Genomic DNA, 22,704 nt, shown 5'->3' with positions numbered 1-22,704 from the left:
TGCGGATGAAAGAACATATTTGAAAGTATACACGAATTATGAAAGAAGTAAGAAAATACTGTTTTACCAAAAAGAAATCATCAAAAACCGCCTTGGACAAAGTTGTAGGCAGTTGAATACCCTACAAAAATCTCACTCTTGAACAAATTTGGGCGAGACCTGTACCATCAGCTGCAAAAATCCCTTACAAACTGCAACGCTCAACAGCGATTGATTTGGCTCAAAATTGGTACAGATACGTATTTTAGCCAAAGAAATCAACCCAGAGGGTTTCCTCAATGTCAGTTTTTTATTGTCACCGTAATGAGCAGCTTTACAAACGAAAATAATATTAAAAATATCATAAAAATATTTCAACTGAAAATCCCTATTTCTTATCCCCAGGTGAAATCCGGCAACTCGTCAAAAATCCTCGCCTCAATGACCCTCAACGCCACCACGACCTCCGTCATGCTGAACAACCTCACCACGGGCGCCACCTACCGGGCCCAGATCGTGGCGTACAACCGCATCGGCGCGGGTCCCTACTCCAAGGCGTCCTACCTGATCATGGACCCGGCGCACGTGATCGCTCCTCCTCGGGCTCACAACTCGCTGAGTGACATCGGAGGCTATCGCCATCACAACTTTATGCACGAAACTTGGTTCATGATCTTTGTGGTGCTGGCGCTGCTGATCATTTTGACGTTTACCGTTGTTGGGGTGGTTGTGTTCTTCAAGAAGCGGCAGAATATGAGTAAGGCGATCGCGACGGTTCCTGTTATTACGAGCAGTGAGATCTCCAGCATGAACATGAACATGAATATGAATATTAGTAGGAAGGACTGCTTGTGGATTGATCGAGGTTGGAGGTCGACGGATACGGATAAGGATTCTGGGCTGAGTGAGATGAAACTGCTGGAGGGATCGCAGAATCCTTCGAATTATACCGATGTTGGGACGGATTACGCCGAGGTTGATCCTCGGAGTATAACCTCGTTCTACAATTGTCGGAAATCTCCGGATAACCCTTCACCATACGCAACGACCATGATCATGAGCGGAATACCGAACGAAAACGGCAAGCTGCCGTACCAGGAAACGTACTCTTCGGCGGCCTCCAGCGTCCGATCGGACATTCCGTACGGACCGGGCCATCCGAAGGCCTTCGCCATGCCGTATAATGCGGGTAAGTTCGAGTCTTCCTCAGCCCTAACGCCGTTTGAACCCCCTTTATCGTATGTACAGTACTAACATTCCCTCCCTTTCTCCCCTTCTCCGTCTTCTTGGTGTTTGTGCTCGCGTGTTTGTTTGTGCCTGCAGCTCCCTCTAACTGGATCGATTTCCTACCCCCTCCACCGGAACATCCACCGCCAATCCCGCAAGCTTTAGACCAGCACCTGCAGCACCTGAATCACCTTAACCATTTGAACCACGTCGTGTACCCGTCGGAACTGATGGGTGGTGGAGGAAATAATGCCACCTCCAGTTCTCAGGGCTCGCGTTACGGCGTCGGTGGTGGTGATTCGTCAACCATGTCCAGCGGGCACAAGTAAGTAGAGATCGCTAGAGGATTCCGGAAGATGCCAATGCCCATGCTTCCTTCTTCTTTTCCCTCAACTAACCACGTTTTCTACTGTTTTTCTCACCCCGCATCTCTTTCTCGTAACATCGAACCAAATCAAAAACCCTTCCAACCCCAACAAAAAAAAGTGCTCATCACTCATATCAATACGTAGATCCATCACTGCTCGGACGCGGCTCCTCCCGCAGCAGTAGCAACGAACTGCGCAGCCCTCCGCAACCTCCAACCCACCTGTTCCTACACCAAAGCCACCAGATGCCACTGCCGCCGCCCCCGCTGTCCGCGTCGTCCCTCACCAACGGAGGCACGGAGGTGTACTTCCAGGATGACATCTACAACAGCCCCGTCAAGAGCTGTGACCAGCTGCCGACCCACTTCCGGATGCCGGGCTCCTCGTCGGCCAACTCGATCTCGTGCTGTCCTCCGGCAGGGCGGGGAGGCGGGGGTCCGGGGATGAAGCATCAAGACTTTTTGGAGTACCAGCAGCAACAGCAGCAGCACCAGTTGGGACACCTGACGCCGTCGGAGTTGCATATCCATCATCAGAAACGGTAAGCAGAAGGCAGAATCAATTTATATTGAGGATTTTTTGTTGGAAGCATTAAATGATAGATGGATTGTTCATCTACACGTCTTTCAAGTGCCTCAAACTAAAAATAAATGAAATTTTGTTTCATTTTGGAGATAAACGAAAGTTAGTGTCAGAGGTCTCGTTGGCTCTTACGGCTTTTTGAAAACTCACCCGAGATTTCATTATCGAGTTTTTTCTTCATCTGAAGTGGATCAATCTTGGTTTATGTTTGATATTGTGTTCATTTCCAGTAAAAGATATTTTTTTTTATTTTTTGCAACCATTTTTAGAGCAACACTATAATTTTTAGGAAAGATTCGTACCAAATGTAGAGTCTCAAAATGTCATAACAAAATTTAGATTTTTTTTTATTATTTTGTTTTTTTTTTTTTAAATATGATGATTTTTTCATCATTAGTTGTAAATTTATCTATAATGTCTCTAAGGATTTTTTTGTTTATAAATTTTTCGAACTTTGTGTTTGTAAAATATTTTTTTAGGAATGCACTATCATGGACACTTATTTTAAAAAATCGAAATACGGGAATTTTTCAGATAAAATTAAACTTTAAGTGGCTATATCTTGAAAACGGTACACTTTTTCAAAAAATAGTAGCCAATAAAATAGTAGTTGCAAAATGACATTTTTTAGGATGAGTCATATATCAATCGAGTTGCATACAACATTTTTTTACAATTTGCATAAAACACCCTTTTATACATTTTCTGAAGTAATTTTTTAAATGATCATAACCTTGGATGAAAACGCTTAAGATTGCGTCCTATTGTAAAATTACATCAGAAAAAAATCAAGCTTCCATGCGTTTAATCCATTCGCCAATTGCCGTCAAGATAAGTGTTAAAAAGTAAGTGGTTATAAAATACACACCTAGATTTTTTAACAAACTCGGTACACAGTAAAAAGTAATGTAAATTTGGAAGGTGTAATTTTGGAAGGTTGCATATCTGGAGCAACATTTGAAAGGGCTCACAAAAGGGAATTATCGAAATTTCACGCAATAAACTAATAACTTCTCGGGAATATTTTTGGGAATTTTGATGTCTTCGGGAAAGTTGATTTTTTGCATTGTCCCTACGAGCCTTAATGCAATTTTGGGCGTTGTCCTAAATTTTATGTAAAAAATAGAAAATCAAAAATCTTGAGAAGGATTTTTCAGTTAGATTGGCTGCCTTCAGCAAAGTTTTAGAAAATTATTTGAAAAATCCAGAATTCAGAGACAGTTAGAAAATAATTATTTTATCTGGGGAAAACTTTCTTTAGCTTGGCATTTTTTTATGATTATCAATTCTAACCACATTGAAAATATTTTGCAAAGTTTGTGATAGTAACTTGCTTGTTCACTTCGTATTAAACTATTCATCACTTGACTTTATAGAAAAAACACTGTATCTAAACATCAAAATATTGATGTGCAACACATTATCACATAATACATCATGTACCGTTACCCGGGGTGACTTTGATAGGATTTCAATTTGTTTTTAGAATATTTTCCAACAGGTACGGGTTTTCTCAAGATTATTATTTTTAAAACATGTACTGGGGTAGACTACACAAAGTCCATGGACTATTTCGGAAAATAGTTTTTTCAATAATGTTTAGAAAAATAGTTACGTTAAAAATTCATAGTTTTAATTCCGGGGTGACTTTGATAGTCATAGTTTGTTCTTGATAAAATCATATTTGAGATGTTCAAACCTTATTTGTACGCTAAATGTACCATCACTTAAGTAGCTGATATAGTTTTTAAGAAAAAATCAATGTTTATATTTAGTTAACTAAGTGTATAATCTTTTTAGCAAAATAAGGTAAAATTGTTAAAAAGTCGGAATTTTGCCTAAAATTTGTAAAAAACTAGTTTTGTTTATAAAATTATCGATTTACATTGCATTCTATACTGAATTCAAAGCACGAATCACAAGTTTTCACATTTTACATGAAATTTGTTCAACTGAAATTGCCTATAAATTTGGAGATTTTTTTTATATTGTGTTTTAAAAACACATATTATTTATTATTTACAAACTTTTTTAACCTTTTCCTAGTGGAAAATTGTCAAAAGAATCCGTAAATGCATTCCGTTTTCCGATTAATAATCATGTTCATTGAGAAAATCATGACACTTTGAGAAGTTTAAAATAATGATTTTCATCAGCATTTTCTTAACCATAGTTAACTAACTTTTTAAACTTGTCAAAATTTTATGGAAAGATCTGGTTAAGGTAGTTTGAACACTTCTCTACCACGGTCAGTATGTTTCTAAACCATTCCTTACGTATTTTAATTGTACTCTTCATTTTGTGGAAAAATCGCAAACCTATCAAAGTCACCCCGTTTTACGGTACGTGACGGAAATACATGCCAATTCAACAAAAAAAACAAGAGATTTGATTTGACGTAAAAATTCGTGAAATTTGTATAAGGATAGCGGGCAAAATTGCACGAAGACTTGCAGGGACAATCCAAAAATGCAAAAAATCAACTTTGGTCATAGAGAAGCCTCCCAGAAAAATTTAAGCTAATTATAAAATACATAGGTAAAATCCATTTCTGGTTTTCGGAGAGAATTGCTAATAATTTATAGGCAAAAAGACCAAATATTTTTTTAGAAAAATGCTCGGCAAAATCTTACACAACAAAATCTGTTCTTTCGAACTCATTTCAAAAAGTTTGTGCATATCTGCGCCTTTTTTAGTACTGTTGTTTCCAAAATTACCATATTTTCAATGTATTTTACCATAATTTGTGAAATAAGTCATCAAAACTTTTTGAAATTTTACAGAAACTTCTTCAATAACCATTTTGACCAACTATCATCATTGGAACCGGGACCGTGGTGTAGGGGTAAGCGTGGTTGCCTCTCACCCAGTCGGCCTGGGCTCGATCCCAGACGGTCCCGGTGTAGGAGTCGTCTCCCTGGGTCCTGTCTCGGTGGAGTCGCTAGTAGGCAGTTGGACTAACAATCCAAAGGTCGTCAGTTCGAATCCCGGGGTGGATGGAAGCTAAGGTGTAAAAAGAGGTTTGCAATTGCCTCAACAATCAAGCCTTCGGACACTTAGTTTCGAGTAGAAATCTCGCAATCGAGAACGCCAAGGGAATGCTGTAGAGCGAATAATTTGATTTTTTGATTTGAAATAAATACGTTACGAGATTTTATTTCTAAAGTGCTGTAACTTTTTACCATTATTTTAGGGAATTTTTTAATGTTTTACAAAGTTGTTCAGAATGATAAATTACACAACTTTGTCGAAAAAAGCCAAAGCTCTACAACCCTCTTGTAAAAAGTTAGATTTCAGCGCCTCCTATGCGGTGAAGTTCGGAAGAGCAGTTCTCAACAAAATCGGTCTTTTTTTCTTAATTTTATTTTTAGTATTTTTTAATCCGGCTGAAACTTTTTTGGTGCCTTCGGTATGCCCAAAGAAGCCATTCTGCATCATTAGTTTGTCCATATAATTTTCCATACAATTTTGGCAGCTGTCCATACAAAAATGATATATTTTGAAAAATTTTAAATCAAGACTAACATTTTAAAAGGGCCAAATATTGAATATTACGCCCATTTAAAATGCTAGTCTTGATTTAAAATTTTTCAAAATTATTTTTTTCAAAAAGATCGGAAAATTTCACGAATGTTTCATGGATTAACATTGAAAATCGGACCATTAATTGCTGAGATATCGTCATTAGAAAATGGTGGGCTGATTGGGTGAGACTTAGAAAACTTCAATTTTCGTGTTTCTTTTTCTTTTAGCCGCTGTATTTCAGCAACCAGAGGTCCAATCTTCAATGTCTCTTAGACAATTGTATAGCAAATTTTCTTTTTCAAAAAAAATATTTTTAGAAATGGTCACTCATGGTCACTATTTTTAAAAATTGAAAAACTGCAAATATGTCGCTAAAATCAAACTTTCGGTGGCTATATCTTGAAAACGGAGCCCTTTATCAAAAAATCTGTAAAGTACTTTTCGATTGCAAATTCAATTTTGCATTAAAAAGTAATGTCAAACTTGTTTTTGCATAAAACTTCGATTTTTTTTCCAAAAATCAATATTTTTTCAAAAATTCATAACTCGGCGGCAGATTTTTTGACCATGTATCTCTATGGCTCAAAAGTTGCGGATTTTTGTCCCCTAAAACATATCAAAAAATCTCTAAAATCAAAAAATATGTATTTTGGGAAATTGAGTTATAGTGAAAAAAAAGTTGATAAAAAAATCTGCAATTTTTTTTTCCGTGTACCTATTTTTTCTCAAAAGTCCTCAACAATACCTACAACTTTGCCGAAGACACCAAATTGATCAGAAAATTCACTCAAAAGTTACAGCTGTTTGAATATTTACATACCATTTTTGTATGGACAGCTGCCAAAATTGTATGGAGACTTGTATGGGTGAACCAATGACACAAAATAGCATATTTGGTCATAGGGAAGGCCCCCACAAAGTTTGAGCCAAATCAAAAAATACAAAAAAAATCCATTTCCGGTTTTGGTAGAGAATTGCTCATATGTGAAAATTCAAAAATCTGTACCTTTTGAAAAAAAAAAAATTGATCGGTTTGGTGCCTTCGGCAAAGGTATGGATAAGGACTACACTGAAAAAAATGAGACACGGTAAAAATTTTTTTTGGTGATTTTTAATTTCACTTTTTGTCACTAAAACTTAATTTGCAAGAAAAACACTACTTTTTTTTTTAATTTTCTGATATGGACATAAAATGCGAATTTTTCAGAAATTTCCGGAATGTGTAAAAAATCTTCGACCGAGTTATGAATTTTGGATCAATACCGACTTTTAAAAAAAATCGAAATTCAGGTCGCAAAAATTTTTCAACTTCATTTTTCGATGTAAAATCAAATTTTCAATCAAAAAATACTTTAGTGAAATTTTAATAAAGTGCACCGTTTTCATGTTACAGCCATTTTTAGGTAACTTTATTGAAAATAGTCGTAGTTTTTCATTTTTTTAAAATTAGTGCCCATGTTTGCCAAGTTTTGAAAAAACAAATATTTGCAATTTAACCTCACCAAAATTCTATTTTTTGACTGTTTCGGGCTTAAAATCAATGAAAAAGTGGCTTTTTTCCAAAGCAAAATTAGAGGACTGAACAATTGAAAAATGGACCTCGGATTCTTTATCAATGACCAAAATTATCCCAAACACACAAATCGAAGAGGGGACCCAACTTGTCTTGTGATTTGACGGAGAAATAGACTTTTGAATTGCTGAAATCTTTGAATATCAGCAAAATTTAACCTTTTCTAGGTCACTTGTCAAATTCCATAATTTAAATTTCCCATTGCACCACCGGTAATGACTATCAGAGCGCTCGCTGGCTTTTCGCAACGCGAATTTAACCCGTGTCCCATCTCGTCATTAAATCACTAATCCGCCATTATTTCTCAATCACATTCTCTCTCCCGTTGACACAGATTATGCGGCAGCTGTGACGCCCTGTCCCCGGGACCTGCTCCTCCTCTTCCATCCGGCGGCGGACTGCAGAAGATGCCATCCTCCGGCGTCATCGCTAATGGCAGCAGCTCCAACGGCTCCCATCACGGAGGTCCCGGTGACCCACATCACCTCTCTAATCACCATCACCAGCACCAGTTGGAAAGTGGGGCCAGCTTCAACGGTGGAACCTGCTCCTCGGACGGTTCCGGCCGGAGCGGTGGCACCGGCGGCAGCAGCAGCAGTGGAAGTGGTGGCTTTTCCCAGCGATCCAAATTTGCCCGCCAAATGCAGCATGTAAATAGGGAGAACGCCGTCAACGGAAACTATCATCATCATCAGAATCATAATCATCAAAACGGACATCATCATCATCATCATCAGAAGCAGCAGCATCAGCATCAGGAGCCGATCAGCGAGCGTGAAGAGACTGAAAATGATAAAATGCTTAATATTAGTAGCTACAGCTGTGAGGACGGCGAGGACGGAACGTTGAGTGCGAATGGACCGGGGCTTCGAGGTGGCCTCGGAACGGACGACTACGAGGATGACACCTGCTGCTCGTGCAGCGACGAGGGTGGGTCGTTTCTGTACGAGGAACCGATGCAGGTCAAGTGAGGTGAGCGATTAAGGTGGGGAGAAAAAAAAATGGGGGGAGGAGGAAAAGTTCCTGCGATGAGTGATTTTTTGTAAAGATTTTTGGAGTCGAATCATGAACAGTAGAGTAAATGCAAATAGTGGAAGCGAGTTTATAAGTAGAAGATAAAAGTGTTTGGCTTTGAAGTTATCTGTAACTCTTTTGTAAAGCATTTTGTGGATGCAATCAATTTGTATCTAACTGATCTTCATTTAAATTATCTGAGCAGCTTTTTTTTATTGATTCAGATTACGATTCGCAATCTAAATCTTTTGATCTGTTATTTGTAAGCTAAAGCATATCTCCATATTATTTTTTTCGCTTAAAAAGTTTTTCTCGTGGTAAACAAATTTATGGTTGCAAATTACATTCATAAAAAAACTGAAGATTGAAGATTTTTGCAATTCCGTTTTCAGACATTTACTTTTTCTGTCATTCTAAGGAGACGAAATGGCCTACTTATCATCAACAAAAGTAACAGTGCTGTAAAAATCATTTCAATACTTATTTGAGCGCAGAAAAGTGAAACTTTGCAGCACTTGTATCCAAATAGTAGTTTTTCACGAGGAGGCAAAAAGAAGATTCTCTGATTGGAGTTCCATACTTCATTTTTTGCTATTCCGGAAACACCCTTTCAAGTTCCGAAAAACACTATTTGAATGTGATTTTAAATCAAACTTTCATGCATTTAGTCTATTCACCGTTCCAATTAAAATTATATTCAGAGATGTTAATGTTGCTGTAAAAATCAACTTTAAACCACACATTTGAGTGCTGGAAAGTATTACTTTTCAGCTGTTGTATCAAATAGTATTACTTTAAGATTTTTTATTTTTGGTGGAGAAAAGTAGGTCATTCCGTCATTCCAGAATGACAGGAAAAAGTAAGTTTTACAATGGAATTGCATCAATAGAATAAAATTAAATCAATATTTATTTTATAAAAAGAACTTTTAAACAATTATTTTTTTTTATCAAGTTGGGACATTTTTTGACTTTACAATTACATAAAAAGCGTGTTTTTTATAATTATTTTCACGTTTTAGGTGTTATTAGGGCTAGTGATTTTTCGCGATTTCGTAAAATTTGCCTTGGGCCGTGAAATTTGAAAAATTCGAAAAAAAACTTCTACTTTGTAATTTTACTTTCCCTTTTAATATTTTTAAACGCAATTAATGAATTGCAATACCTTATTAGGCAAGCAATTATTTCAATATTTTTGCAAATTTTAAATTTTTCCACTAATTGTATATGGGTCATATATGCGAACAAGGGCATTTAAGGCCTATTAGAACTTTAGATTTTTGAGCCCACTTATTGGAAAAAGACGTTAAACTTTGAATAAAAAAGTAATGCCCTTGAATTCATAACAACATTGCAAATTTGTAGTATCATAACTGTTAAAATGACTAAAGCATGTTGTGGTACTATTTGCTTCAAAATTTCGGTAATTATGCTTGAATTTTTTGTCCCTTTCACCTTGACCAGAACCGAAGGACAAACATTTTATATCAAATTTGTACTAGCCTTACTGAATTGTCTATAAACTCAATAAACTGATAACCAAAATTTCCATTGATAAAATTTCATTATAGTTTTTCGACTAAACTCAAGCTCAGATCATAGTATTTATTGCAAATTTTGTGTCCAAATGAATCTGTTTAAATTGTATAAAAACTTAACATAAAAGTGATAAAATAACATATTATTGGACAATTTCACGACACCTTACAAACTGTTTAATTATTTTGTTGATTCCTGAAATATTTCAGTAAAAACTTGTTTCTTCTTTTACAACCACTAGATCATTTTGTACATTTTTGAACCCTTCTAGACAATTGTAGAGCTTGTTAAAATGAACATTTTCGTTCTTGAAAAACGAATTTTGGCCAATTCTATCAAAAGTTATGGGCAAAAAACGATTTAAAAATGCTCATTTTCAAATTAAGATTAAATGAGTTAAACAAAAAAGACCTCCGAGATATTTTCAGCAAATGTACTCTAGAATGTGTACTTTCAGATGCTTCTAAGAGCGAGGTCAAACTCCACTACCTTTTCGAGTTTTTTACATTTCAAAATGGCGTCTTTTTCGTCGTATTTTGGCTATAACTTTCGTTTAAAAGGTCCGATTTTCGCTCTCTTGGAAGATAAATGTGTGTTTTGATAAGCTCTTCAAATATCTAGAAGACGCCAACTCGCTACGACATAAGCCTGAGTTGATAAATTCAAAAAACTCATTTTTTCATAAACACCCAAACCTAAATAACAAAAATGGCTCTAGAAATTTCCCGTTTGTAGATAGAGCTTTGTGCCCTTCAGCAAAGTTGCTCAGAATGGTGTTCCCTACAACTTTTCTGAAGACACCAAAGCGCTATCTCGTCATCCCGCCAAAATAAAAATTCTGAACCACCCTAAAATTTGGACCACCCTACCAAATAATGTCCCTATTGACCATACCAAATAATGTCCCTATTGACCCTGATCATTTGTCCCGAAGACACCAAAGCTCTAAATCTTAACGTGTGGCCGCTATCAATTTTGTCACGCTAGATTCCGGTTTCGGACCACTGTGCAATGTGGTATCTAATTTGTGCTTTGATTCTTTTTCAAGAAATCTGACCATGCCGATAAAATTGGTTTAATATTTTATAATATAATTTTGCAAAATTTCTTTTTTATCATATATTGAATGAATTTCATTCGCCCTAAAGTATGCTAAAAATTAATTTTAATTTAGCAAAAAATCGACTTATCTTTGCTGACTTAAATTTGAAGGTTTTACCGCTTTAGATGAAATGAAAATAAAACATACATAAATATGCTGACGAAAAAAAAGCATTTGTCAATGAAAACTCAATTTTCAAATGTTTTCGTTTTTTCTGTTTTCTTGCAATAAGAAAATAAATTCGAAATGCTCAAATTATAAAACATTTTCAATTTTTAAGTTAAAATGTGTAGTGGAACATTATAAAACTTTAACGAAACCACTTTTCCATCAATTTGAATTACCCTCATCAGGGATGACATTGAGTCTGGGGGTGAGGTTGGGTTATACAAATTTCAGCACACAATCTCTTAATTTCCCCCAGACCCAATGACGGTACCGTAAACCGGGGTGAAGGTGATGGAATTTTTTTTTCGCAGGTTAAAATGTACTAGGAATCCTAGTCTAGGATAGACCAAATAATATCATGATCAAATTTTTCTAAACTATTTTTGCTAACTTAAGCTGACTTGTCTGTGGTGGATTTATTACAATATTTTTGTTAAGGTGCTTGAACAAAAGTTAAGTTGAAAGTTATTATTAAAAATTTCAAAACTACTTCTATAGTCACAGTATTTCTTAAATAATTTAAAATATTAAGCAAATCGAATTTTGTTAGTGAAAAGAACCGTATTTTTTTATAAATGGTGTTTATTTATCTTAAATTATAAATTGTTGGCAAAAGACACACCTACAATACATCCTAAAAAATGATTTTCAATTTCGCCGTAAATAAGCCCAAATAATGACCTTCCAAAATTTTCAAACATTTTTAAATCCTGTCTGAATGAATGAACATGAAACTTCTAATTTAGGAACGAATTTTTATCTTTTTTCCGATTTGTTTTTTTTTTTTTTTTTCAAAAGAAAATCACGACACTTTGAGAGCATAAAACTAATCCTAACTAGCAAAACTTTCATAATTATTGTTAGCTCAGTTTGAAAACTTTACAAAACTTGTTTAAAACAGCTTCTTAAGCTGATTTTACCCCCAAGACTTTTACTTGAAACGAAGTGTTTAAATTTTTTGCTGTGAAAATGTCCTTTAGAGAAAAATGTGGTTTATCACGGTTTTTCTTGTCCAACCAATATTTTTTTTAGATGATTTCTAGAGTTTTTAAGGGTCCTATAAACATATGAAATATAATAGTCTATAGGATCTTTTAAAAAAAATCCTAGATTTTTTTTTATTTTTAGCAGTGGCCCACTTTTTGGGCAAAATTTGCTAACAAAAATCATTTCCTTAAAGCGCTTTACAAAAAGCTTAAATTGGGAGCTCATCCCACCGAATATCTTTTGCCACTTTCCAAGCAGCCCAGTTCACCCATGAGGAAGAAATTCACACATCGAGACAGACAAGCCAGCCGAATCCTCGTTCGCCACGTGTCACTTTGGAGGAAGTGGAAAGGAAAACAATTTAATGTTGGTTTTAGCATTCAGACTGTGGTTCACGCGGAAGGAGGGGTTGGTTAGGGCAGCTATTAAATTGCGAAACACACGCGCCACGGAATACCGATGAGAACCACTCAAAATTTTGACTTTCCAACGTTAAAATTGGTGTAAGTTTTTATCTTGTATAGTTTGAAACTGTGGATTTTTAAGAATTTGACAATTTCTAGATGATATAAAAAAAAATCTGTTGAAGTAACGATTTCTAATTAATAATTTTTGTTTATTTTTGGACAGCAGAATGACTTAACAATCAAGTAACAATATAAATCTAGCTTGAAAAGGTAACATTGTTACCTTTTGTAGTAAATTAACTGTTTGTTTTTTCTAAGATTTAAGTTGCACGAAAACTTTTCCCTTTCCGACTCTTATAAGATGACATCACACACACGTATCAGAGTCGCATTTGTCCAACATGTTTTGCATACCAAATTTTCCAGCTTTCGGAGAAAATTTTCGCTTTCATCTTCCACTTTGAGTCACATCTCTCGCACAAATTATGACGCCAACTTTGGCACTGTAAACGTGCCAGCTTTAAACATAGTTTCTTCCCCCCCCCCTTGGATCCATTTCAGAATGAAAAGGTGAATGTGTCTCTTTTGGGTGAAATTTAATTTTCGTCTGGAAAACTTTACCAGCATTTGCTCAAGCAAAAGTTTGTCGAAAGGAAACTTTTCCAGCAATAATATTTAGTCTTGAGACGCAAAACTCTCCGCCCTGTGAATGCTAATGACTTGTTCAAAGTCTGGATCGCAGTTTTTTGACGACCAACTCTCTTACTCTGTTCATGACAGCCACCGCCATCGCCACACAATTTGTTTATCATTTGCGCTCAAAACGGTCCTTGCCTCCCTCCTCCAGCTCAGATGATTAACGATACATTTACAGCAAACACAAATCCTGGCAAAAGCATCAAACCAATTAATCATAATCAGCGCAGCTTTGTTAAATACTGTTGTTTTTAAATTGAGCGCAGACAAACAAAAATTGAAACAAACAAAATGAGATGAAATTTATTCCCGCAGGAGAAAAATCATGTATATTATATTGTACCTGTGATATTGTTTAATGTGATAAGCCACCCCCCCCCCCCTTTAATTGTGTAATCAAACGAAATGATTTGTGAAAAAAGCTGCCTGCCAGCAGTTTCGGTTGACACGGTTATATCACTTTGGGTTGTAAATTATATCCTGACGATTAACGAGTAAGAACTTTTAACAATTCTCTCTATCTAAATATCTCCTTTTTAGTGCATAGGTTGTAGTTGAAGTTTAGTTTTAATTCGCAAAAACTAGAATTGTAGATATTCCCAACAAAATATCATGTAAATATCAAACATTGAAAAATCAATCTCTGTATCGTAATCAATTTTCTTATCATCATTAAAAAAAACGCAACAAAAAAAATAAAAACATTTAAGCGGAAGTGAACTACATCCAATCAGTAGAATCTAAGTCATTAACTTATTCAATGTGAACTGAAACAGAAACTGCTTCGTATAAAACAAAACAAAAACTACTAAATATAATAAAAAATTAAACATCTAAAACGAACACGATCACAGCCCCCCCGCTATAGTGGAAATGCCATAACTAAAAGTCACTCAATCAAGAATAATAAAAAAAATGCGATTTTATATGAATTTATACAACAAAAAAGAACAACAGCAATCAGCGCGATAGCGACTAAGGCACTAAGTAGAAGAGCGAATACTTAAAGAAATGATGCAAATTTACACATAGTAAACAGATAACAAAAAATCTCACCCACACGATTCATAAATTGCAGGCGAAAAATCACCGAAATTTTTTGTAAAGCGAATAAATTGAAAAGCAAATAGATATAGCAAACGGCAACACTAATAACACAATACTGCGCAATACTAACGTTAGGGTTATTTATTAGCGAACGGCGTCAAATGTAAGGACGTAAAGAAGAAAAAAAAAGAAGTAAAACTGTAGAGCAAGTGAGTGAAAATGTAGAACGGGATTTTGTCTTCTTTTGAGTGTAGAAATTGTATCGTCACTGATTTATGTGACAAGCAGCGAAGGATCGAACTGGTGTAAATAAAGCTAAATTATTTAAAAAAAGAAGCTTGAGTTTTTTGTTTGAATACATATCACTATCCCACTTTTATATAGAATAGAAATCGATGTCTCTTTATTTTCAGCAATCGGTGTAGTAGGGGAAATATACCCATTTTAATCACTCTAAGCCGTTCGACCAATTCTCATCACTTTTGCCGTTTACCGCTATTAAATCAACATTTTCAGATGTATCAACAATGGAAAGTTGCTTGCTCACTTTTATTTGAGCTATTTATTACTATGGAACAGTCAAAAACACTTTTTGAAAGCTGTAATTCATGGTCAAAGTGCTGATAGGCCGATAATAGAAATAGGCTGAGAAAGGGTATAGTTCTCCTAATAGTAGTTTATGCAACAAGTTGCAAAAAGAGGACTTTTTCAGCACGAGTCGTACATTTATCCAACGAGGTTCACCAAGGTGGATAAATACGAAGAGTGCTGAAACAGTCTAGTTTTGCAACGAGTTCCATACAACATTTTTTGCAATTCCAAAAAACACCGATTGAGTGAAATTATCATGTATTTTGTCAATAAATCGTTTAAATCAAAAAAATGTTGAAAAGTGTTACTTTTCAAAACAAGTGCTGAAAAGTTTAACTTTTCAGCACCCATTTCAGTGCTGAAAAGTAGAAATTTTCAGCATTTATTTTGAAAAGTGTTACTATTCGATTGTTATTTTTGGTACAGAAAAGTAGGCTATTTCGTCGTTCAAGAATGACAGGAAAAGTAAGTAGTTTCACGACGGAATTGCAAAAAACTAGTTTTTAATCATCAAAGTTAGATCACTCAATTGTCCTCACATAATGTTTTTAAATTATTCTCATTTTTTACTGAGCAATTCTTTAAAATGCCGCCAATCGATTTTTTTTTTATTTGCCTTAAACTTTGTAAGGGTCCGGGACCGTGGTGTAGGGGTAAGCGTGGTTGCCTCTCACCCAGTCGGCTTGGGTTCGATCCCAGACGGTCCCAGTGGCATTTTTCGAGACGAGATTTGTCTGACCACGCCTTCCGTCGGACGTGGAAGTAAATGTTGGCCCCGGTCTAACCTAAAGGGTTAGGTCGTTAGCTCAGTCCAGGTGTAGGAGTCGTCTCCCTGGGTCCTGCCTCGGTGGAGTCGCTGGTAGACAGTTGGACTCACAATCCAAAGGTCGTCAGTTTGAATCCCGGGGTGGATGGAAGCTAAGGTGTAAAAAGAGGTTTGCAATTGCCTCAACAATCAAGCCTTCGGACACTTAGTTTCGAGTAGGAATCTCGCAATCGAGAACGCCAAGGCAATGCCGAATAATTTGATTTGAAACTTTGTAAGGGCCTTTCCTATGACCCCATTTGCGTGATTCGATCTTCCATACAAGTTTTCATCCAAATTTGAAAGCTGCCCAAAAAAAAATTAAAATCGGGTTTGCTATTTGGAAAACAGCAAACTTCATTTCTTTTTGTGGCTGTATTTCAGCATACAATCCAATCTTCAATGTTTCTAAAACAAAACAATTATTTTCAGACGGATTTTCAGATACCTTAACCATGGGTACTGTTGCAAAAATAGAACAAATAATTGCTAAACATAAACAAAATTCAAATTTTAAGGTGGATTGATCTCAAAAACGGTGCTTTTTATCCAAATTTCTGGTAAGTACTTTTTGATTATATATCTGATTTTACACCTCATAATAGAGGGAAATTTTTTTAGAGTGTTTTTTCAAGGTTTTCAAAAAAATGATTTTTTTTCAGCAATAAAACGGTCAAATGTTTTTTGCCCTTATGCCTTAACCGACAACGTTGTCGAAATATCCAAATTCATCAAAAATTCCGTTCTCAAAATACAGATTTTAGCATATTTATTTTCGTGTGGACAGCTGTCGATTTTGTATGGAAACTTGTATGGACGTCAATCCGCGCATTATCACAATAGTTTTGCAAAATAAACTTTTTTTTCTTATATGAAGCCATTTTTGAAAAAGTCTAGAAAAACATTCGAAAATTAAGCCATAACAAGTTTTATTCCAAGTGTTTGCTCCCACGTCCCTTGAAAACATCCTAATAAAATCAGGGGCGAAAAACAATTCTCACTAAGATTGGAATATGAATTCAAAAAAAATGTTTAATCGATTGTAAACTATTTGCTATTAAGACCACACTGTATAATGCAGGAGTGCCCAAAGTTTGTGAATGCCTTGAGAGTAAAACGTGAAAAAATATGAAACAAAAAGTTTTTTTTTGGGAAATAATGATATTTTAAATCATTTCAATATTTAAGTACAAAAGATTACATTTTCCAGCAGTATTGTTCAAAAAAGCTTCCAATCAATTGTTCATTTCTGGAGTATTTTTTTTTTTTTTTGAAAAGGTGCAATAAACCAAATATTTACTTTTTACTTTTTGGGTGTTTTTGAAACCTCTTTGAGTCAAAAAACACCCAAAAAGCAAAAACCGAAAATTTGGTTTGTTGGACCTTTTTAAAAAAAACTCCAGATTTTTTCAAATCATCACACAAAAATTATTAGTATGAAAATATTATTACAAACATTGAAATCAGGTCATAAAATATTTGAAAAGAAGTGTATAGGGGAAATAAACCCATTTTAAGCCTAATAAGCGGTCATGTTTGAATGGTGCTGGATAATCTGGAGTGTTCCCTGAAATTTATTAAAACCAAGTACACAAACGAGTAGAGCAACTTTTTGTGAACATTTCTGTTTGTTTTCACTTTTACTAAAAGTTATTCTATTCCTTTTACAAGCACTTAAAAAAAATATTTCCCAAATGTATTCTAATGAATCGAGAATGCATTGGGCCTTGCCCATTTTTCTATTTTCAGTTTTAGTTCTTTTTTTCTTCCAGCGCTCTTTTGGGTCTGCTTAGTGCTGCCAAAGGTGGGTCGGTCGATGGATCCGGACATAGTTTAAATACAGTTAAGTTAGATCCGACTCCAAAAAAGTACGTCAACATCACTTATGATTTTTTTTTCTTCATAAATGTGAATATTTGTAAACACATTTTTTTTAAGAGTTTCATTTAAGTAGTCTGGTTTTGTAGATTTTGCTCGGTTTGTTGAAAAGGTCATATCGAGGTGCCCCAATTTGGATTTGGATTGAAAGTAATTTTGAAGCACTTCAAAATGTGCCATAAACCTCCGGGATTGGTTTGATTTTTTATCATAGCTTTTGAAAATTACTGTTCAAAAATAAAGTCCCAATATCTTTTTGCAACATCCTCCAACACCCCTACTCCATAAGGTCAAAAGTTGGGGATTTCATGGAATATAATAGTTTTACGATTTTTCCATAACGAACAATGAGAACTCTTTATTTTTCGCCCTGTAGACCAACAAGACGGCCCTGTTTTTGCTCAATATGAGCATGAGCATGAGCATGGTTGACTGCCAATGAGCTGCTACTCCGTTATTGACAGATCAGCTGAAGTTAAACAATGAATCAAAAATGATCAGTGGGAGCCAACCATCCGTTCACTGTTTAACCCCTGAAGACCCCGACTTTATTAGTCAATACCGGCGCCCTCCCAAGAAGCCTGCAGTTCAACGAAAGGGAGGAATGTTAGTCCGATAGTTGAAGTTGCAGACTCATCAAGCACATAGTTTTTCGCTATATACTTGTTGATACCGCTTGAGACCGTTGAATCCACAGCATCTCCTTCACGTGATTAATTTTTTTTTGGGTTAGTAGGATAAGGTATTGGCTTTTCGATGCCTCCCGAGCTACGACGCTATGGGGAGGACTTTGATAACAGACCCGTCGGCGAGCCTTCCGAGCAACGATGCTATGGGAAGGTCTTTCTGGTTAACACACAAAATCACTCACACACAGTTATTTTGCTCCACTATTAACTCAACGATCCAAATTGTCAGTGCGTCTTTCGTTCATTATATAGAATTGGCTTTTTCATCGCAAAAAAAATTAAACCTTATTCGAAAAATTTAAACACAATCACCCGACGCCGTGCCTTCCGATCAACGATGATATAGGAAGGGCTTTGAAAATCACAAAAGAAATCACTTTTCACTCCGCATATTTTTTTACGACCACGCGCTCCCTTTGCCAATTATGCACTCTGCAATCGAACAGCGACACAAAAGAGATGGAAAATAACACGAAAAAACAGGACTTCGCGTCCCACAAGCACCGCACTACTGATGCCCACGGCCCTGTTTTTGCTCAATATGTTGTAGAAAAAGTCTCATCGAAATCAGGGTAGAAAACCTTGTTGAGAGTGGTTTGATCCAAAAACGATTAAATTCATCATAAAAGCTGCAAAAAAATTTTAAATCAAAAAAATAACTGAAATACAAATTATAAAGAGGTTTCGGGGAGGCCGGAATAAAACACGCGGTTTAAGATTAGCCAAAAGAAAAATAGCGTGTAATGTCTTTGTTGTTTGGTTACAGACTGATAGCGGAAGTGCAGCTGTCAAACTGCAGCAGCCCGCGTGTGCCCAGTGGGCTTGAGCGTCGTAGGGGCGAATAGAGTGCGGTGGTGGTTGCCAACTTATCAAATTAAACTTAAGAATATTTTTGATGTTTGAAAAAAGAAACAAAAAATATTTTGAAATGTATTAGTTTTGTTAAGAATTTCAGTACACTGTTAAATTAATGAAAATATAAATATAATTTGTATATCATTTAATTGTCAGTCAATCCAGGCAGAAAAAAATAATCTATAAACCAAAACATTAATCTTCAAAAGGGTGAGATTGATTTATAAACAATTTCTACAATTCTGTTATTGATAACAATACTTTTCAAAACTATATTAATTTTTAAGTTGACCAAACGAAAAAACTATAACTAAGAGATGAAACAAAAGATCAATCAAAAATTAAGTTCATTATTTTTCAAAATTGATAAAAAACATTTTTGGTAACTCGTAGCAAAACTCGATTTTTTCAGCTCTCGTCGTATTTATCAAACCCAGCAAAGTCATATTGGGTAAAAAGACGTGCTGAAAAATATTTCAAAATCAAGTTAAGCAACGAGTTGAGTTTTTTTTTCAATTTAGAAAACAACATTAGATTTTTTTTAGTATAACATTTGTTACCCCGCTTAGATGTTATTTGCAGACAACAGTATCGAAAAGTATTATTTTTCGATTAACGTGATAAATTCTAAATTAAACATTCCTTCAAACCACATCAGAAAACCAAATTTGATGCCATTCGATGCCGATACCACATAATTGCTCATTAGCTAGTAAATTGCAAACAACGTAATTAGCCCTCGAAAATTATCCTCAAATTTAATTCCAAATTGCAGTGCGCTGCCTCCCACCACCAGCGGCTAAAAACCTCAATCATTCGGCTTTCCATCAACAATGAAAGGGCTCAGTCGATCTATACGCAACAACCACCAGCCAGACTAATCATTCACATGAGTGAACTTTTGCCTCATAATGAAACCTCACCTGAAATTCATTGGAATAACGAATGGGAAAACATTTTTAACAAAATTCGTAAATTTTTAACGAATTTAAAATTGTCTTTGCCTTAGATTTAAATTTTTGACAAAAAAAAATAAATTCTTTTAACAAACAAACAAATAATCAGAGTTTCCAATTGGTAGAATTAGAGTGCATGTGCTCAACTAAATATTCATACCAGCTATAAAAATGGTCCTGCCAAATGAATAAATTGAAACCAAATATGGCGTTCACCAAAAAACCACAGCTCACGTAATTTGTGTGTTTTCCGAGAGCCCAAATAGAATGAATTTTCCGGGCTGGCTCATTATTGTCAGCAATGTCTGTGACGCCGCCGGTAATGATGGTGATGATGATGAAATGTCATCAGCATACAACATGAATTTCGAAAAACGAACCTCCCATCAACCGCGATTCCATTCGGTTGGAATAATTAGGAAAGCGTCTAATTACGTATCAATTAGAAATGGGCGCTCTTTCGCTGGAATGACGTTTTTCGTGAACGGAATTTTGACTCTAACTCTGACTCTGACTCTGACTCTGACTCTTACTCTGACTCTGACTCCGACTCTGACTCTGACTCTGACTCTGACACTGACACTGACACTGACACTGACACTGACTCTGACTCTGACTCTGACTCTGACTCTGACTCTGACTCTGACTCTGACTCTGACTCTGACTCTGACTCTGACTCTGACTCTGACTCTGACTCTGACTCTGACTCTGACTCTGACTCTGACTCTGACTCTGACTCTGACTCTGACTCTGACTCTGACTCTGACTCTGACTCTGACTCTGACTCTGACTCTGACTCTGACTCTGACTCTGACTCTGACTCTGACTCTGACTCTGACTCTGACTCTGACTCTGACTCTGACTCTGACTCTGACTCTGACTCTGACTCTGACTCTGACTCTGACTCTGACTCTGACTCTGACTCTGACTCTGACTCTGACTCTGACTCTGACTCTGACTCTGACTCTGACTCTGACTCTGACTCTGACTCTGACTCTGACTCTGACTCTGACTCTGACTCTGACTCTGACTCTGACTCTGACTCTGACTCTGACTCTGACTCTGACTCTGATTCTGACTCTTGCTCTGACTAAAATTGTTAGAAGATTGATACGAAATACGAAAATAATTTCTGATTAGAAAAAAAACTATAAATATTCTTAGAAAATAACGAACTCAAATTATATTTCCGCCAAAGTGTAAATTAGCAAATCATTAGCCAATTCCACCGTCAACAACCTTGTCAGCAATCACAGCTTCAAGTGCCGGTCGGTGTGAAAATCATCCCATTTTCCCCACTCTCTATATCCTAAAACTCAGGAAAATGGGCAGTCAGAAGAAAAAAGAACTTCTTGTCCCACTATGAATACGGCATATCACACTTGTTCATATTTGGACAGTGGCCAACAAACTACTGCTTCTGCTCAAATAAAACGCCACCACGGTGCTGGCAGCACTGCCAGGCTAGCCGGTAGCACTGGGCGTGATGGCGTTGTTTGTTTTCACTAGTTTTATTATCGCACACGTTTTTTTTTTTCTTCCTTTCGTTTTGCTACTCTTGCCAAGTATTTGCATTGGTTTTTTTAGGTTGTCAGAGTTGTAGCAGTTTTCAAAAGTTTTTTTTTTTGCTTTTATTTTAATGAGTGACGTAATTTTTTTTTAATTCCCTTCAAAGTTTATTATTAAGAAAAAAAAATATACAAAAACCAAAAAAACTAATGCTTAACATCTCAAAAAAAAAAATTATAGGTAAGCCAAACCCTCTGAAACGCCCCTGGCACCCATTATGGTGTGACAGCCAGCAGTTTGTGGTGGAATTTCGGGTGAGAAAATTCAGCAAGCGAACAGTGGGAAAGTTGAGGAAAGCAGCGGAGGGGGGGAATCAAATTGGAAAACAAAGTTAATTATTTCGTTAAACAAAGCTGCACTTTTTTGGCAACCACCGGAAGTGCTTTTGGTTCTCTGCTAGCAGCCAGCTATCCAACATGGCATGGAGCTAGATTTGAGCAGCATTTTTGGCTGCAGAAAACGGGAGTTTGTTGTTATAGTTTTTTTGTTTTCTGGCGCAGTGCATTTATTTATCAACTGTAGCAGTATTTTTTGGGGTGAGGAAAGGCATTTTTGCAACGACTTTATCAGCTACATTAGCACGCCATTTTCCGACACAGCTAAGAGAGTTGGCATGGTTTGTGGTGCCGCAAATTGGGTGCTGGTAACGTAACTAGCATTTGTGAAAAATATCGTTTGTTTTAAACGAAAGATAAAGTCATTTCTACGGTTTGTGTGATAAATTGATTGACAATAACGAATCGTCGCTGTCGTGCTATCTTGTCGCACGTGCATTTTTGCAAAATTGAATTAAGAACACCATTTTGTGCAGCTCTCAACGCCTTACCTTTACAGATCCCAAAAAAAAACGATTTTAATCCTGAGACATTCAATGAAAACCGAAAGAACTGCTTGCATTATTATCACTCTTGATATGAAAGAAGTTTAAATCATGCCGTAGTATCTTGACACACCCTGAAATTTGTTGTTAGTGTGACAAATGGTTAAATGGATTCAAATTTGGCAGCTGTCCATACAAAAATGATTTATGAAAATTTGTAAAACTGTATCTTTTGAAGGATTTTTTTTGATCGATTTGGTGTCTTCGGCAAAGGATACGGACTACACTGAAAAAAATGGTACACGGTAAAATTTTTGTTGGTGATTTT

At 36.0% G+C, this 22,704-nt stretch overlaps 1 protein-coding gene across 3 annotated transcripts in view; it reads left to right on the top strand.

Annotated features, from left to right (window-relative positions):
* Positions 1–9,249, top strand: part of LOC6041652 (protein sax-3) — a 418,150-nt gene extending 408,901 nt beyond the window's left edge. For 2 of the 3 annotated variants that reach the window (XM_038251332.1, XM_038251333.1), the window contains exons 12-15: positions 385–1,168; positions 1,303–1,531; positions 1,693–2,115; positions 7,589–9,248. In XM_038251332.1, coding sequence (XP_038107260.1) covers positions 385–1,168; positions 1,303–1,531; positions 1,693–2,115; positions 7,589–8,225 — 2,073 coding nt within the window. In that variant the 3' untranslated portion in view covers positions 8,226–9,248. Of the gene's footprint in view, positions 1–384; positions 1,169–1,302; positions 1,532–1,692; positions 2,116–7,588 lie in introns of all 3 variants that reach the window. The other variant, XM_038251334.1, reaches the window with a different exon arrangement.
* The last annotated feature ends 13,455 nt before the right edge of the window (positions 9,250–22,704 follow it).

This window comes from Culex quinquefasciatus, chromosome 2 (assembly GCF_015732765.1).
Source record: "Culex quinquefasciatus strain JHB chromosome 2, VPISU_Cqui_1.0_pri_paternal, whole genome shotgun sequence".
Taxonomy (NCBI): Eukaryota; Metazoa; Arthropoda; class Insecta; order Diptera; family Culicidae; genus Culex; species Culex quinquefasciatus.
The sequence above is the reverse complement of the archived record's forward strand: the minus strand, read 5'-3'. Positions and strand labels throughout refer to the sequence as shown.